The 18089-nt window shown below is 33.4% G+C and overlaps 1 protein-coding gene across 1 annotated transcript in view; it reads right to left on the minus strand.

The window, feature by feature from the left end:
* LOC134708040 (3-oxo-5-alpha-steroid 4-dehydrogenase 1-like) overlaps window positions 1-17525 on the minus strand; it is a 29978-nt gene extending 12453 nt beyond the window's left edge. Inside the window, exons 1-2 of the mRNA XM_063568292.1 lie at window positions 17052-17525; window positions 565-728 (exon numbers count right to left, since the gene is read on the minus strand). Coding sequence (XP_063424362.1) covers window positions 565-728; window positions 17052-17326 — 439 coding nt within the window. The 5' untranslated portion in view covers window positions 17327-17525. The remainder of the gene's footprint in view (window positions 1-564; window positions 729-17051) is intronic.
* Between the last annotated feature and the right edge of the window lie 564 nt (window positions 17526-18089).

Genomic DNA, 18089 nt, shown 5'->3' on the forward strand with positions numbered 1-18089 from the left:
ATTTTAAAGGGGTTCTAAAAAAAAATCAAAATTATTAAAATCTCGAATTTTTGAAAAGTTTCAAGGAGAAATCTTCAATTGCACAGTATTGCGCATTAGATATGTAAGAATGACCACATTTATTTTTTGTAAAAAATCTATAGTAATATGTTAAACAATTTATCACAACCCAAATTCAGAAAGTATCCAGCTTGAAAATTGTGTCCAAATTTGCTGTTCGGTTTTAGACAAGGCTCCGTATTGAAGATTGTACTTTGACCTATATTATAATGGTTTACTTTTACAAATTATGACTTGGATAGAGAGTTTCTCATTGGCACTCATACCACATCTTCTTATATATATTTGCGATTTTACTAGACCAATAGTGCTTTATTTTATTTTATTTTGCATGTGTGATATGTTTGTTTGTAAATGCGTATCTGCTGCATGACATTGCATTTACTTTACCCGTCTGTGTTTTATATCTGTTGTATGTGCTCGAATAATCATGGATGCAAACTCCAACCAAAACCCCTAAAACCCAATTCATGTTACAAAATAATAAACATCAGTATAACGTACCTATGATAAACTGCGGACAAGTGATCCATTCGTCTTTAAACTCAGCACTGTATAGTAAGTAACCACATTGCAGATAGCCATTAAACAAACAAAACAGAAATGCTAAAACTACCATGTAAAGTGGAAGTGGTTTTCCTTTCAAATAAAACGGATATATTAAAATTCTGAAAATAAAGTGATAACGTAAGTAAAATGAATTTCCATTATAATTGTACAAGATAATGACTGTCCTCAACTGACCTTACCTAGTAATATAGAAATACAAGGTTGATCCAGCTGAGGTATAGTAAAGGCTTATATTCAAAGATCTAATTACGGTATTGAATTGGTAAGCTTTTAGAGTAGGTTTATTTAAAGTGGTTTTTTTTACATTCCAAGATCGATAAACAGCATCTACGTAAAAATAAGAATCTGCTATCCCGTACTAAACATCAGACATGAAGATGTTATTGTTACAGATCAGCTAAATTATCTATAGTAAAGGATCCTACAAATTAATGTAAGATACAGTCACAGAAAATAATTATATTCATAAGTACGTATACGTCTGAGTCAGTGACAACCCTACAACAGATGTATCTTCATGCCTTATATATCATGTACTGTAGTACGCCGCTAGATTAAAACTGACGTGGAAAGGTAACACATGCCCACCGACATCATTGATGGCGATCCGATGGATACATCTGTTGTAGGGTTGTCACTGACTCAGACGTACTTATATATCTATAATACTAAAATTACGAAGTCCAATTTTTCAGCCGTCATCACGTTAAAACGACGAATAAAAGAATTCAACTTTATATATCACTAATATAGTACAAAGGTGTAGATTGAAAATTACACCACTCCAGGCCCTTTTGTTTTCCACGTAATTAATATTGCCAATAATTAAGAAGTTCCGGGTCGAGTCCGATACCGATACCAATAGTATATTCACCTGTTACCTATTACCTAATCTGTACGTTCCGCATCTGACAGGCGCACCACCAAACGGTGTATTCAGGATTAATATGTTATATACACGGGTTATAACTACAGGGTTGACACTACTAAATTGTCAAATAGCTACCTATTGTAGTATTTTAATCAGTAAGACTTTCTAAGATAACAAGACTAAAAATGAGGTACAGTTTTCAATTTGTTAGTGGGCATACTTGACGTAAAACAGCGAATCAAAGAATTCATCTTTATTTATAACTAATATAGGACAATGTTGTTGATTAAAAAATACTCCATTCCAGGACCTTTTGTTTTCCAAATAATTAATATTACCAATAATTGATAAGTTCCAGTTCGACGGGTTCAAACAGAAAGATTTGAAAGCAGAGAAAAACTGTGTATCTTATAATCGGCATGACTTTATCAGATGAAAATACTAATCCTAAAATAAGGCTTGCGCATAGTTATATACCTTAATTCAGTAACGGACCGGCGATATCACGGGTGTGTTCTAGTATATATATATATATACAACTCGTCTAAACATCAACCCAACAATGTTAGATCTGTAAATTTGCTTTCGCAAATTTTTGGTTCTTCCCTCGCCGGGATTCGAACCCATGCTACTGTGATATCGTGACACCAAATCGCCTGCACTGCAGCCGTCCCGCTAGACAACACGACCACCTGGACTCTCAAAAAAAGAGCTTTCGGTGGCCATATGTTACCTTTCCACGTCAGTTTTAATCTAGCGGCGTACTACAGTACATGATATATAAGGCATGAAGATGTTATTGTTACAGATCAGCTAAATTATCTATAGTAAAGGATCCTACAAATTAATGTAAGATACAGTCTCAGAAAATAATTATATTTATAAGTACGTCTGAGTCAGTGACAACCCTACAACAGATGTATCCATCGGATCGCCATCAATGATGGTATATATATATATATATATATATAAACGCCTAAAAAAGTGTACACAACAACTTCAAATACAAAAAAAAGGTAACTATAAATGTAATTATTTATAAATATTTCGGATAACAGATATCCTTCGTCAGTCAGATTCTGATGTGAAATTAATCATCTTTAAGTCTCGTTAGATTAAACTTTTACTAAATCTTGAAATAAATACAATGAAAAAGTCAAACCGAACATCAGTGAAGACGCTTGCACCATTCTAAAAAATGTTAACATGACATAGGTTATATGGTTTATTACAACAGAGAGCTCACATTTAAGCTTTAAATACAAATAATAATGTGCGATTTGAACTAGCACAATTCTAAAACTTTATCTGGAACGACAACCATGATGGTCTAACATGTAAACGCATGATAACGTTTGTAAAATTACAAAATAGACAGCACTAAACGATCTAAATCTTTGAAATTGAGAGTAAAGGAGCTCCAACAGAGTCTGAACATTTAAACATCGCGAACAAACGGCCGTTAAAATGTAATAATATTTTTTTACTTGGTATATCTAGAAGAACGTGGCTAGGTACTTATTCATCCCTCAAAAAATTAAGCAATTAAAATTGGTATCTTCAACAAATGTATTTAATAAATGAAAAAGGTTAAGAAAAAGAAACTGAGACTGTAATTATTACTTATTATTACAGTCTCAGTTTCTTTTTCTTTACCTTAAATACGTTCTTTATTGGTAATGAACGTATTCCGATAGCAAATAACTATCTACACTTAGGTATACTTAGTAGAACTAAACTATCGATTTAAATCAAATCAAAGAACTGTAAGTTCCTGCAGAAAAGGCAGAAACGTATACTTTGCGTTGAATGGTATAAAGACAAATGCAACGGACCCGTGTGTATTACTCAAACTATATAAAACTGTGATACTACCCAGTGTTTTATACGGGTGTGAGATGAGGAATAACATGAAATCTTATGATAAAGCTACTTTAAACCGGTTTCAACATTTTATAGTGAAACATATTCTCAACTTGAAAACGTCGACTCGATCTGATATGTGCGAAAGTATTCTTGGTATTCATCCAATAACAGGATATATAGACAAAAGAAAACTTATATTCCTACAAAAACTGTGTAACGAGCATCACTGAAGAGACATGTATTGTCGAAATGCGCATCTGGTGCAAGAAAATTGGTACCGTTAATTTTATCACTACCACTGGGTCGATGCCTCTGCTGGTGGACTATTAGTCCCCGAGGGTATCACCAGCCCAGTAGCCAGTACTTCGGTACTGGCATGAAAATACGGATTTTTTGTGTTATTAAAATTTGCTGTTACAAAATATTATAAATTATTATAAATTAAGGAATGTATCTTCCTCATGCAAAGCTCTGATTCCTTTCACGGATTTGGCTTTACCTTTTGGACCTTTTGGATTATAGCTCTTCATCTTTTATATAAGCTTTGGATTTCAAATATTTTGGCCACGAGCATCACTGAAGAGACATGTATTGTCGAAATGCGCATTTGGTGCAAGAAAATTGGTACCGTTAATTTTATTACTACCACTGGGTCGATGCCTCTGCTGGTGGACTATTAGTCCCCGAGGGTATCACCAGCCCATCACCAGCCCAGTAGCCAGTACTTCGGTACTGGCATGAAAATACGGATTTTTTGTGTTATTAAAATTTGCTGTTACAAAATATTATAAATTATTATAAATTAAGGAATGTATCTCCCTCATGCAAAGCTCTGATTCCTTTCACGGATTTGGCTTTACTTTTTGGACCTTTTGGATTATAGCTCTTCATCTTTTATATAAGCTTTGGATTTCAAATATTTTGGCTACGAGCATCACTGAAGAGACATGTATTGTCGAAATGCGCAACTGGTGCAAGAAAATTGGTACCGTTAATTTTATTACTACCACTGGGTCGATGCCTCTGCTGGTGGACTATTAGTCCCCGATGGTATCACCAGCCCAGTAGCGTACTGGCATGGAAATACGGATTTTTTGTGTTATTAAAATTTGCTGTTACAAAATATTATAAATTATTATAAATTAAGAAATGTATCTTCCTCATGCAAAGCTCTGATTCCTTTCACGGATTTGGCTTTACTTTTTGGACCTTTTGGATTATAGCTCTTCATCTTTTATATAAGCTTTGGATTTCAAATATTTTGGCCACGAGCATCACTGAAGAGACATGTATTGTCGAAATGCGCATCTGGTGCAAGAAAATTGGTACCGTTAATTTTATTACTACCACTGGGTCGATGCCTCTGCTGGTGGACTATTAGTCCCCGAGGGTATCACCAGCCCAGTAGCCAGTACTTCGGTACTGGCATGAAAATACGGATTTTTTGCGTTATTAAAATTAGCTGTTACAAAATATTATAAATTATTATAAATTAAGGAATGTATCTCCCTCATGCAAAGCTCTGATTCCTTTCACGGATTTGGCTTTACTTTTTGGACCTTTTGGATTATAGCTCTTCATCTTTTATATAAGCTTTGGATTTCAAATATTTTGGCCACGAGCATCACTGAAGAGACATGTATTGTCGAAATGCGCATCTGGTGCAAGAAAATTGGTACCGTTAATTTTATTACTACCACTGGGTCGATGCCTCTGCTGGTGGACTATTAGTCACCGAGAGTATCACCAGCCCAGTAGCCAGTACTTCGGTACTGGCATGAAAATACGGATTTTTTGTGTTATTAAAATTTGCTGTTACAAAATATTATAAATTATTATAAATTAAGGAATGTATCTCCCTCATGCAAAGCTCTGATTCCTTTCACGGATTTGGCTTTACTTTTTGGACCTTTTGGATTATAGCTCTTCATCTTTTATATAAGCTTTGGATTTCAAATATTTTGGCTACGAGCATCACTGAAGAGACATGTATTGTCGAAATGCGCAACTGGTGCAAGAAAATTGGTACCGTTAATTTTATTAGACATTTCCTCTCTTTCTAAGAGAATATTTCTCACCAGATTGTTTACTTTCTTTATAGACTCTCAAAGGAAACACTGCGGATTTATTCCTGATATCATTGACATTTTAAAACAGTATGGACTTATGAGTTACCTTCTTGACTATATTGAAGATGGAACATTTCCATCAAAACAAATTTGGAAGTCTATTGTTTAAAGCGCAGTCGATAGTATACAGTTAAACAATTGGTTAAACTGTGTTATTTCAGATTAGAGCTTCACACGTTTCAGGAATATTCATACATCAGTGACTATTACAGAATTTTGGAAACACTCAAATTCTTTTAATGAGATTAAAAATTCTTTTTTAATCACTAAATTACTAACTGAAATACCAAATACAACAAGTAATATATGTGATATATGTACAAGGAATTTTAAAGATGTTTATGTACACGCTTGTTGCAATTGTCCAAGTACTAATGCACAGCGAGAAGTCTGGTGGGACATTTTAAGTGAAAAATTTTCAGTGCAGCTTTACTGTGAATTAAACATGTATGACGACGAAATCCTGTTTCAAATGTTACTCGGTCGAAAACCACTGACAATTTTTTCAAGTATATATGAATCGGTTCAATTTCTCAAGCTGTGTCATGCGCATGTTATTCAGTGTGTAGCAGAATATAGTCGATCTCTTAGACAGTGTTATTAGATGTGTCAATACACGATGTGTCAATACATGATGTGTCACTGCAGTTATACATGTACTTTAAATATTGCTTTTATAGACTATTTATATATCATATTTTGTGTATTTACCTTATACTTTGCTCTTATACTAATAATTTGTGTGTAATTATGTTGTAACGTTTGCTTATATTCATTAATTGTATGTTCATTGAATCTCATTTATGAGGAATTAAAGATATGAATGTATACGTGTGCATGTAACAAAATTCGTTGTTGATGGGTCTGAATACAGCACAAACAACATTTTACATATAAGATGTTAATATACGAAGATGTTGTTATTTAATCGTGTTGATAAATGTTTAGCCCTCGGGGTTCAGCCTTATAGTCAATGTCAATAGTTTTAACTATACAATAATTGCTTTTTTGCGTGAACACCCGAGGGGCTGATGCATATATTTTGGCGAGTTTTGGAAGTGTCTATGGGTCACTCGATATCCCTTGGAATCAAGATTTTCGAAACGCCTCTAAATTTTTCGATCATGTATACAGGTAGTTATTTATATTTTTAATACGGCCCCTCTATAGACGGCTACCACGTGGCATTGTATATTTCAACATTCAAAGTTCAATTGTAGATTAGAAAGTAACACAATAAAGAATAGGTTACATTCAAAATCATTCATATGTTAGAATCTATTTGCCTTCTGACAAAACATATGTGGTTTTACTTAAACTATTTAAAAAAATATTCGTGTATTGAAAAATTTACGGGGCGCCGAATGGGACTCTTGTGGTTTTGTACAAAATTCAATTCTGTCATAACAAAATCATTTTTGTCTTACAAAACTATGTGCTACAGACTTGTTTTGTGAGAACTTCAATTTTGTGATGACAAAATTCATTTGTGTAGACAAAATTCATTTTTGTCATGACAAAATTCATTTTTGTAGACAAAATTCATATTTGTCATGACAAAAGTCAATTTTGTCTTAAAGGTATGCAAATATAAACATATTTGCATACAAAATTGACTTTTGTTACCTGATAAGGAAATTAAATCACAAAAGTCAATTGTGTACGGTAAGATTCAATTTTGTGAGTCAAAATTGACTTTTGTGAAACAAAATTAACTTTTGTGAGACAAAATTGACTTTTGTGAGACAAAATTGACTTTTGTGAGACAAAATTGACTTTTGTGAGACAAAATTCAATTTTGTCATTTTTGTTGAGACAAAATTCAATTTTGTCATTTTTGTTGAGACAAAATTCAATTTTGTCATTTTTGTTGAGACAAAAGTCAATTTTGTTAATTTTGTTGAGACAAAAGTCAATTTTGTAAATTTTGTTGAGACAAAAGTCAATTTTGTTAATTTTGTTGAGACAAAAGTCAATTTTGTCAATTTTGTTGAGACAAAAGTCATTTTTGTGATGACAAAATTCAATTTTGTAACAACAAAATTGACTTTTATGAGACAAAATTGACTTTCGTGAGACAAAATTGACTTTCGTGAGACAAAAATCAATTTTGTTGAGACAAAATTCAATTTTGTTAATTTTGTTGAGACAAAATTCAATTTTGTTAATTTTGTTGAGACAAAATTCAATTTTTGTCAATTTTGTTGAGACAAAATTCAATTTTTTCAATTTTGTTGAGACAAAAATTCAATTTTGTTAATTTTGTTGAGACAAAATTCAATTTTGTCAATTTTGTTGAGACAAAAGTCAATTTTGTCAATTTTGTCTCACAAAAGTCAATTTTGTCAATTTTGTCTCACAAAAGTCAATTTTGTGTAACAAAAGTCAATTTTGTGTAACAAAAGTCAATTTTGTGTAACAAAAGTCAATTTTGTGTAACAAAAGTAATTTTTGTGTAACAAAAGTCAATTTTGTGTAACAAAAGTCAATTTTGTGTAACAAAAGTCGATTTTGTATTCAAATTAGTTCACAGAAACCAAACTAAACTTATTTAAATACAAAATTGACTTTTGTCGCTCAATTTTCAAATTAGGTAACAAAAGTCAAGTCTGTGTAACAAAAATGAATTTTGTCATGACAAAAGTGACTTTTGTCCGCTGATAGGTAATTTTGTATGACAAAATTTCAAATTTGTAGTATGATACAAATTTTGTTAAACTGAACTCATTTGTGTTGAACAAAAGTCACTTTTGTCCGTACAAAATTGAATTTTGAGTACAAAACCACAAGAGTCCCATTCGGCGCCCCGTAAAAATTTGTGTAAATAAATTTAGAAGTATTTTTTCCAGGTTGATCACCAATCTCTCATCCTTGTTGCTTATTTTGTGCAAACTTGTCATGCGCAAAATCTGTATGTTATTATATGTAAAACAATAGCAAGAAATCACAGTATTGTTCAATAGCAAGAAATGTTCAATTGCACAGTATTGCACATGCAATAGCAAGAAATCTCTAATTGCACAATATTGTGCAATAGAAAGAAATTTTTAATTGCACAGTATTACGCAATAGCAAGAAATATCTAATTGCATAATATTGCGCAATAGCAAGAAATTTTTAATTGCACAGTATTACGCAATAGCAAGAAATATCTAATTGCACAATATTGCGCAATAGCAAGAAATTTTCAATTGCACAGTATTGCCAGTAGCTAGAAATATTCAATTGCACAGTATTGTCCCGTTTTCAAATTGGTCTACATTAAGATCCAAAGGGTCAAAAATTGAACTTTGTTTCATTTCAACAAAAATTGAATATATGGGGTTCTTCAATATGCTGACTCTAACCGTGTATTTAGATTTTTAATATTTGGGCCCGGTTATCAAATGGGTCCACATGGAGGTCTGAAGGGTCTAAAATTAAACATTATTTGATTTCATCAGAAATTGAATTCTTAAGGTTCTATGATATGCTGAATTTAACCATGTATTTAGATTTTGGATATTGGACCAAAATAGGTTAATGTCCAATTTAAATTTTTTAAGTTGAAGTCTTAAGACCACATTCATTCTGTGTCAGAAACCTATGTTGTGTCTATTTAACCACAATCCGAATTCAGAGCTGTATCCAGCTTGAATGTTGTGTCCATACTAGCCTCAACCGTTCAGGGTTCGACCTCTGCAGTCGTATAAAGCAGCACCCTGCGGAGTATCTGTTCCATTCATTTGTTATTTCTTAATTTGTGTGAATTAACATTGTTACAGTAAATGTTAATTACTACACTTTCATACCACAACAAATATTGTATTGGTACATGTATCACTTATATTTGTATCTATATAACAAAACAAAAAATGAAAAGGAATAATTTTGCCATACCTTTTGAATGCTAAATAGCTTTTAAGGTATTTAGACATATTAAGACTTATTAAGTAGATGTTGGTGATATCTGCTTGACATGCTTCAAATTCTTTCAGATTACTTTTGGAGCAGTTATGAGTCTTTGAAGCATGCTCACAAAGATTCTTTTGGTGAAATCATTTTCATATTGGTCAAAATTTGTCTTTGCTTCGACCAGCTTTGGAGGAGATATAAAGAATTGATATAAATCAGCACAGAGGTTTACTTACTTTCTCATTTAGCCCCAATAATCATGTCAGACATAAGCCATTGTCATTACTTAAAACCAATAAATGTATTCTAATCTGAGGAACCAATTCGACATTTTAACCAAAAAAAAATACAAATGATACTGACGATCCACCACTAAGTAATATAAATAGAACCATACCAATAGTAAGCAAATACATATAAAAAAGATGTGGTATGATTGCCAATGAGACAATTCTCCACAAGAGACCAAATCGACACAGAAATTAACAACTACATGTCACTGTACGGCCATAAACAATGAGCTAAGCCAATACCGCCTAATCAGCTATAAAAGGCCCCGAAATGACAATTTAAAACAATTCAAACGAGAAAACTAATGGCCTTATTTATGTTAAAAAAATAAACAAAAAACTAATATGTAACACATAAATAAACGACAACCACTGAGTTACAGGCTCCTTATATCATGTTCTCAAATCTAGAGATCATCTCCCATTTAGAAGAAAAAAACATGTGAAAAAATGAACCTATTATGTGTTGCTCTCCCAGCTACAAAATGTATCCAAAACCAAAGATGTAGAACATGTTCTATCATAATCATTGGTAACTAATGTAATTACTGAGGGGTAGCAATACCTTTTTGTGTCAACCTGTTATGGCCTTTTCAAGATGTTGGGGGTGGGGCAATACCTTTTTGTGTAAACCTGTTATGGCCCTTTTCAAGATGTGTGGGAGGGGGCAATGCCTTTTTGTGTTAACCTGTTATGGCCCTTTTCAATGTGTTGTTAAAGCCTCGGTCACACCTTACCGGATATCACGAATGGACGCCTAACAGATGAAAATAAAAGCTGTCCGTTGGCAAAATTGTTATCCGTTGGGAGTCCGTTGATGTATAACGGACGCATAACGAATGCATAACGGACACACCCGGATATACAACGTACGAGTAACGGAGACGTACCGCGCATAACGGATAACGAACGTACATCCAACGGACGAGTAACGCATAAAACGGACACCTAACGAATGCGTACCGGATAAAACGGATGAACAAGATATACGGAAAAATTAAAGGCGACAATATTTTACATGTAAATCGCATATATATTCATAATGTTTCTGTGTAACCGGTTTTGGTTTGTTCTTCAAAATGCCGCTTAAGAGCTGTGTCTGGCGTGAATAAGAGCTGCTAGGTTGCAAAGACGTGACCTTACTCTAAGATCGATTATTAATAATAAGAATTTATGAACCCTAAGAAATCTGACATACCAATAAATGGCTTTTCTGACGCGAAATTTTAAATTGGCATTTATCCTTTTCAGATCAGTTCATCATCCGTTTTATCCGTTATACGTCCGGTAGAAGTCCGTTTCACATTCGTTCAACATCCGTTTATCCGTTACACGTCCGGTGAGGTCCGTTAAGCCTCGGTCACACCTTAGCGGATAGCACGAACGGACGCCTCACGGATGAAAATAAAAGTTGTCCGTTGACCAGATTGTTATCCGTTGGGAGTCCTTTGAAGTACTGACTGAATAAAACGGACGTGTAACGGTTGCATAACGGACACACACCGTATATGCAACGTACGAGAAACGGACACGTACCTGACAGAACGGATGTCGAACGTACATCTAACGGACGAGTACCGCATACAACGGACACCTATCGGCAGCGTACCGGATAAAACGGATGAACAAGATATACGGAAAATCAAAAGCGACAATTATAATACATGTAAATCGCATAAATATTCAAAATATTTCTGGGTACCTGGTTTTGTTTTTTCTTCAAAATTCCGTCAAAGGGCAGTGTCTGGCCTGAATAAGAACTGCTTGATTGTGAAGACGTGCGCGCCTATACTCTTAAATCGATTATGAATAATAAGATTTCATGAACCTTTAGAAAACTGACATACCAATCCATTTCTCATCCGTTCAACATCCGTTTTATCCGTTAAACGTCCGGTAGAAGTCCGTTGGTGAATTTATTTTCCAGACCTCCAACGGATGTATAACGGACACGTAACGGACACAAAACGGAAAACGAAACGGACGAGTACCGTACAAAACGGACATGCAACGGATATGAACGGACGTCTAACGGATAAGAACGGACGTCTAACGGACACGAACGGATTGAAAAAAAGTTATCCGTTAGGCGTCCGTTCGAGCTATCCGGTAAGGTGTGACCGAGGCTTTAATGAATTTATCTGCCCGACCTCAACGGATGTATAACGGACACAAAACGGAAACGAAACGGACGAGTACCGTACAAAACGGACGCCTACCGGAAGTTCAACGGACATTTCATCCGTTGGACGTCCGTTCAAAGTTTTGAACATGCTCAAAATTTTCCACTAGACAGAACGGACGTCGACGGATAAAACGTACGCTCAACGGACATGCAACGGATATGGACGGACGTCTAACGGATAAGAATGGACACCTAACGGACTTAAACGGATTGAAAAAAAGTTATCCGTTAGGCGTCCGTTCGAGCTATCCGTTAAGGTGTGACCGAGGCTTAACTGTTATCTTAGATCAATTAAAGCTGTTTTAACTGTTTCCAACCCACTTTGTTAACTGTTATCAGCCTTTTTGCATTTTTTGTTAACTGTTTTTCCAAAATCGAGGTGTTGTTGCGTAAACCCAGTATATATCGAACGATGTTCGTAGTCTTTCGAAACACCGGATGTTATTCGGAATACATCTGTTCTTTCTATGACCCTCTTTCATAAACATGCGCAATAGCTAAATTAATTGACCTGTTGAATAAGCATTAGCATCATAAAGTTGCTAGAGATATGTTACATTATGATGTGAAATTTATTATGATATGATACGTCCTTGCACACAATTACAAGCTGCTTAATTATATTGACCTACATATATCGTAGTTATTTTAATTAAAATCAAACGTTGAAACCAGCTGTGTTTAGATATAAGATCAGATGTCGTATACGGTCCTTCCGGTCCCAAGTCAATCCGTCCCAAGTCGATCCGGCCCTACGTCGATCCGGCCCCATAATAAATGATAAGGAGTAAACTATGTAGACTTTTAATCAGTATAAACGGAATTTGGTTAAGTGAAGTATGAATATATATGGAGTACCAGTAAGATGTCAATACGAAAATGGTTGTGATTGTGTCTGTTAGAAGGTGTATTTGACAAAGGGCCCACCGCATGTTTGGCGGAAAATTAGGAAAATCAATGTCCTTATTCAACGAACAGGCGATTGCAAATATAACATTATTTTCAAATTGCGTACTGGACATAAACTTCATGTATACTGCATTAGCCTTTTCATTCATGTTTCCTTCTCAGTTTCTATCGCACAACCGTATAAAAACAACACAGCTACAGTTTCTTTTTATTTAGGATAATTTACAAAGGGACAAGCTAGAAATAAAAGAGTGAAATTTGTTTGAAAAAGTATAAAGTTCCGGTTCCATACTATTTCACTCCAAAAGCTTGGTTTAAGTTTGTTGCATGGCATTTACCAAAAATAACAATTATAATCTAAAAAAAATAAAACCAGCACCTTAAAATGGAATATCCTGGTTGACTTAACATGTGATCTTTCGGGAGAGGCAAATTCAATACATCTAAATTCTTTATTAAACAATTATATGTAATTTAATGCCAAACAAGCATTTGTGTTTACGATTGCATTTCTTTTCTTTAAACAAAGTTACTTGTGTTAACATGTTAATGGACACCATATTGTCCCCTATGTTATCTGTACTAATGTGAATATTCACTAAAATCAAGTATGAAATATATACGCAATTATATAATTCATGCTTTGAGATGATCCCTCTACTCGTTGTATGTGCAATATTTAATACAGCGTGCTGCAAAGCATTGGGACAATTAACCTGGGAAAAGCCTATTAATATATAATGACCCAGAATAAAATGATTATTTTTGAACGTTTATCATTGATGTTTTGTATTTCAATCATAGCATGAGACAATGTCGGAAAGCATGAACAAAACTAAGAAAACGATATTTCAGTTAAAAATATTTCTCTATGGTCGGAACACAGAAGTCAGAAAGCAGAAAGATAAAAGAATTGAATATTTAGTAATTGTTTTTATCTAATTTCATTAATAGATACTACTAGACTAAGAGAATAGGCAATGTTTAGTTTAAACTGAAACTGAAACTGAATGTATTCTTAAAAGAATATAACTAATTGTAATATATACGCATATAACATTTTCTAAAACAACCATTACATTTTTAAAAATTACATGTAACTTATTATCACCAATGATCAGGGATGCTTACCAAAAGTTAGCCAAACATCTAAATTTTAAACGGTCCTGAATTAAAAAATACTTGTGCGTTCTCAATTCACAAGGATTTTAAATCCTTGCATCTAATCACCAAGGAGACCTCCTTGAACCCACAAAAGAAATCGTTTTAATAATTTACAGTAATCATAACAAAATTAAATTACTATCCTAATGTTAACTATTTAATACTGTTTAGGTATGGATTTATGAGTCTCTGCTTATATTTTTTATATAATGGGATGTTCTAGACGTTAAAAAGAGATTTATTTGATAAATAAAATGTCCCTCCGTAAACACTTGACGTTTGTGTTTATAGATATTTAATTCTAAATTTTCGGAAAAAGTTTACTAGCAGGACACGTATGCTTATTATAAAATTGTAAATCTATTTTGGTTTGTTTGATTTTTTTTAAAGTTCAACCTAAAAGCATCTTAATATTTGTACTATGATACGGTTTTAAAAAAAAATATATTCATAGTATTGCCCAGCTATCCTACACGTCTTGATTCATTTACAGTATACACCACCCTGTTCACAATCATCGGTTTGTTTTCCAAAAAATGATGGATAAAATGTCAATGAATCCAGAGTCAAAACACTTGAGTTATGTAGTTCAACTATAAGTGATGATGCAAATGTTTTTTCTTATCCTGTGCTTTCTATTTACTATTTCGTGCGCTAAAATACTGTGTGCATGCAATAATAATAGTTTCACTCGTGAATGCGCATGTTCGTTTTTCTTATTAAAAATTCAGGACACGGCAGTAAGTGCTTGACATGTGACTTTATTAAAGCACGGTCATCAGTACTTTCGCTATTCTGACTTCTAGCTGTTTCTCCATTTTTTTTCTTTTTTGAGTCACTGTCCTGTCATAAACTTTGACATTTTCGAAATATTTAGGATTTTCTTCCCAAGGAATACATTGAATAACGTTTTTTGTAATTTATTTGGCCATTTTAACTTTTTGCATTCAAGCGTCACTGAAGATTTTTTGAAGAATTAACTCGCGTCTGGCGTATATCATTTAAATCCTGATATCTTTTTTTTATATATCTACATATCTTTTCATTTAAATTGGTTCTTTTGAAAGTATATTCAGGTATTTATAAAACTTCTGAAAATAAGATATTTTTCAAAACCTGTTTCCCTGTAAAATTCCTGAGACGAGGATATACACTTTTAGCTGAATTGTGAATGTACAAACACTTGCATATCTTTAATAAAGGAACTTTAACATCATCATTAATATCTTCTTCGATTCAAAGTCAAATATTTCAATTCAAATTCAGCAACGATCTTTTGGTGACACGGCAGTCAGCGGTCTAAGGTTCACGTATTGCTTTTCTGTTTTTAAAGAAAGACACTTGTTTATATATTGTGCCTTGGATGGAGAGTTGAATCATTGACCTTGTGTCATCTTATAGTTGACAAATATATTGATGTATAAAAAAAATATATATACTGAAGCTAGATGTTCACGATTCCAACAACGGAATCTAGGATCGTTGTGTCTCAACTTAAGAAAATTCGTATATGGTATAAGGAGACAAACAAAATAAAATTTTAAACCATTTAGATATCCTCATTTCTAGTTTGAGAACAGGGAGAATAACACTTAATTTTATGCTGAAGTATATAAATTAGATTTAAAACATTAAACTTGTACTTTAAGACGATGAACCTGTATCACCTGGTAGCAGAAGATATGTGTCAAAAATCTTTTAACTTGTACAAAAAACCTGTACAAATTATAATGAACTTACATCTTGTACACAACATATATATCTGGAACATAAATATATCTCAACTGGGATAGCACTTCCTTATTTTGTATGGATATGTTGTTTACCTAGCGCGGAAATGCAGAAACGATCCGGGTAAACTCATCGATTCTTTAAATCAACCTATTATAAAACGTTTCAAATTCAACACAAGATCAGATCTTTGAATATGGCTTTAATCGGTACATAAATATTGATTTTCTTTTCAGCAAAATTAAAATTAAGCTTAATATTATTTTTTATATACATATTTACATATTTGACTCTACAATCCGTTTATACTTGTATCTTGGCATTGCACAAGATCATGTTTTTTTCTGACTGTTAATGGCGTCTTTATATCAAACACATTGGAATTCAGATGTGTACTGCTTGATATTTTAGTCTTAGAGGCATACTTATTTATTAATCGTTATTAGCTTTGAATTAACTGTCAAGTAACTGAAAATACTTTTAGATTTTAGTGTCTTCTTTGTTGTAGGGATGTATAAATAACCTGTCACGTCCAGTTTGTGTTTTTGTTGGGTGGTTTGTCTGCTCTGTATCGATCTGACGAGTTACGTTCTTTCAACAGATTTCATCGTTTGTTCTTATTGTGAACTGCATGTGCACTTTCACAAGTATGGGAAAAGGTTTGGCGGCAAGTAAAATATTTTAAACCAGCCACATTTTGTATGTGACAGTCCCAAGTCAATAGTCTTTAATTGTGTTAAATTTGTCATTTACGGGCCTTTTAAAAGCTTGCTATGTTGTATGTGTTTTGCTCATTGTAAAATTATTGAAGGTCGTACGGTGACCTATATTTGTTAACATCTATGTCATTCTGTCTTTGGTGGAGAGTTGTATTGGAAATTATACCACATCTTCTTAAATTTAAATAAGCATTAGCATTTTAGCTGCCATTTTGGCCCTATCGTCCGTATATATATATAATTCGCTACAAATTTACCCCAAAATGTTAGATCTTTAAATTTGTTATCCCGCTAATGTGACAACGTGGAAACACCGCCTGCACCGTGTCAATCGTACAGGCACCGCCCCCCTCCCCCATATATACCTTAATATAACACATTAAGGTATATAGGAATTTTTTTCTGGTCGATGTTGTACATTGGCTCGTCGCTCGTCGATTTTATAGTGTTCAGTTGTAACACAGTACATGCATGTGTATATTGGCAAGAAGATGGTGTGCCTTTCAGATCAGCATATATAAAGATATAAAATATGAGAAGAAATTCAGTTAATTTTTTTGACACAGTTTTGTATTATTAAATATAGACTGTTCAAACTTGATGCGGCAAGACTCAGTAAAGAACAAAATAATGTGGGACTTTACATAAAAATATTCATCTTACCTATGTACGTAGTGTATGGTATATAAAGTCAACAAAGCTCTATTACAAGTGTATGATATTCTATAACACTCTGTTAAGCATAAAAGCAAAACAGGCACTGCTAAAGCTGGGAGCTCTTGGATAAACCATCCTAATTTGCCGTTCATTTCGTAAAAACTTTTCTCAGCATATCGTCCGTACTTTGCCTCTGTAAATAGCAAGGATGCGAACAGAAACGCGCTCCATGCTATAAGTCCTTTAGCTAAACTATGGAAAAGTTCCTCTGATGCAACCATTGTCTCCAGATATAGTTATACAATACCTGAATATTTCATTTTGATAAAAATCACACTCTTCATATTTCAAACAACCAAATCGATAAATCCGAAGTTGAACGAGGCCACGTTAAGGTACTCGGTGATATACTTGTATCAGTATTGTATGTTGCACACAATCAAATATCAAGACTTATATTTATATCCCACGCGTCACAACTTATTTTATCCACCGTAAATAAAATGAAATAAAATAATAAATGATAAATCCACGTGGGGGTCAATTGTATATTTGCTGATTAATTTTATCAATCCATATCAAATTATGAATACAAATAATATATTGTTGGAGTTAGTTGTGTATACGAATTCGGGACCATGTTTTATATTCTGAGAAGTATTAACTGCATGAAGATAATGCATAGAAAATAATCAAGTCCACTACTACATAATCTTGAAAGAAAAAGCAATGAAATAAGTATAAGTGGTTTGTGTACATTTCAAAGTTAACATATACAAATATAAAATCCTATAACTTGGTATGGCTGAAATAATCTGAGCTATACTTTTCATATTCAGAAAGAGATTTTTTAATCACAAGTAATATCATCATTTTGCCTTTCTTTGACTTTTCCAAGTTTCCCGATTGGGTCCTTTCTGGACGTTGTCTGACGCCATATGAACATCTGTTAACTTCCTGTTGTTAATCTATGCTGCGCTATCAATGTGGACTTTGATATTGTATCTTACCAGAGTAATTCTGGATAAATGAATTGTTGTATTA

Source organism: Mytilus trossulus, chromosome 2 (genome assembly GCF_036588685.1).
Source record: "Mytilus trossulus isolate FHL-02 chromosome 2, PNRI_Mtr1.1.1.hap1, whole genome shotgun sequence".
Lineage (NCBI taxonomy): Eukaryota > Metazoa > Mollusca > Bivalvia > Mytilida > Mytilidae > Mytilus > Mytilus trossulus.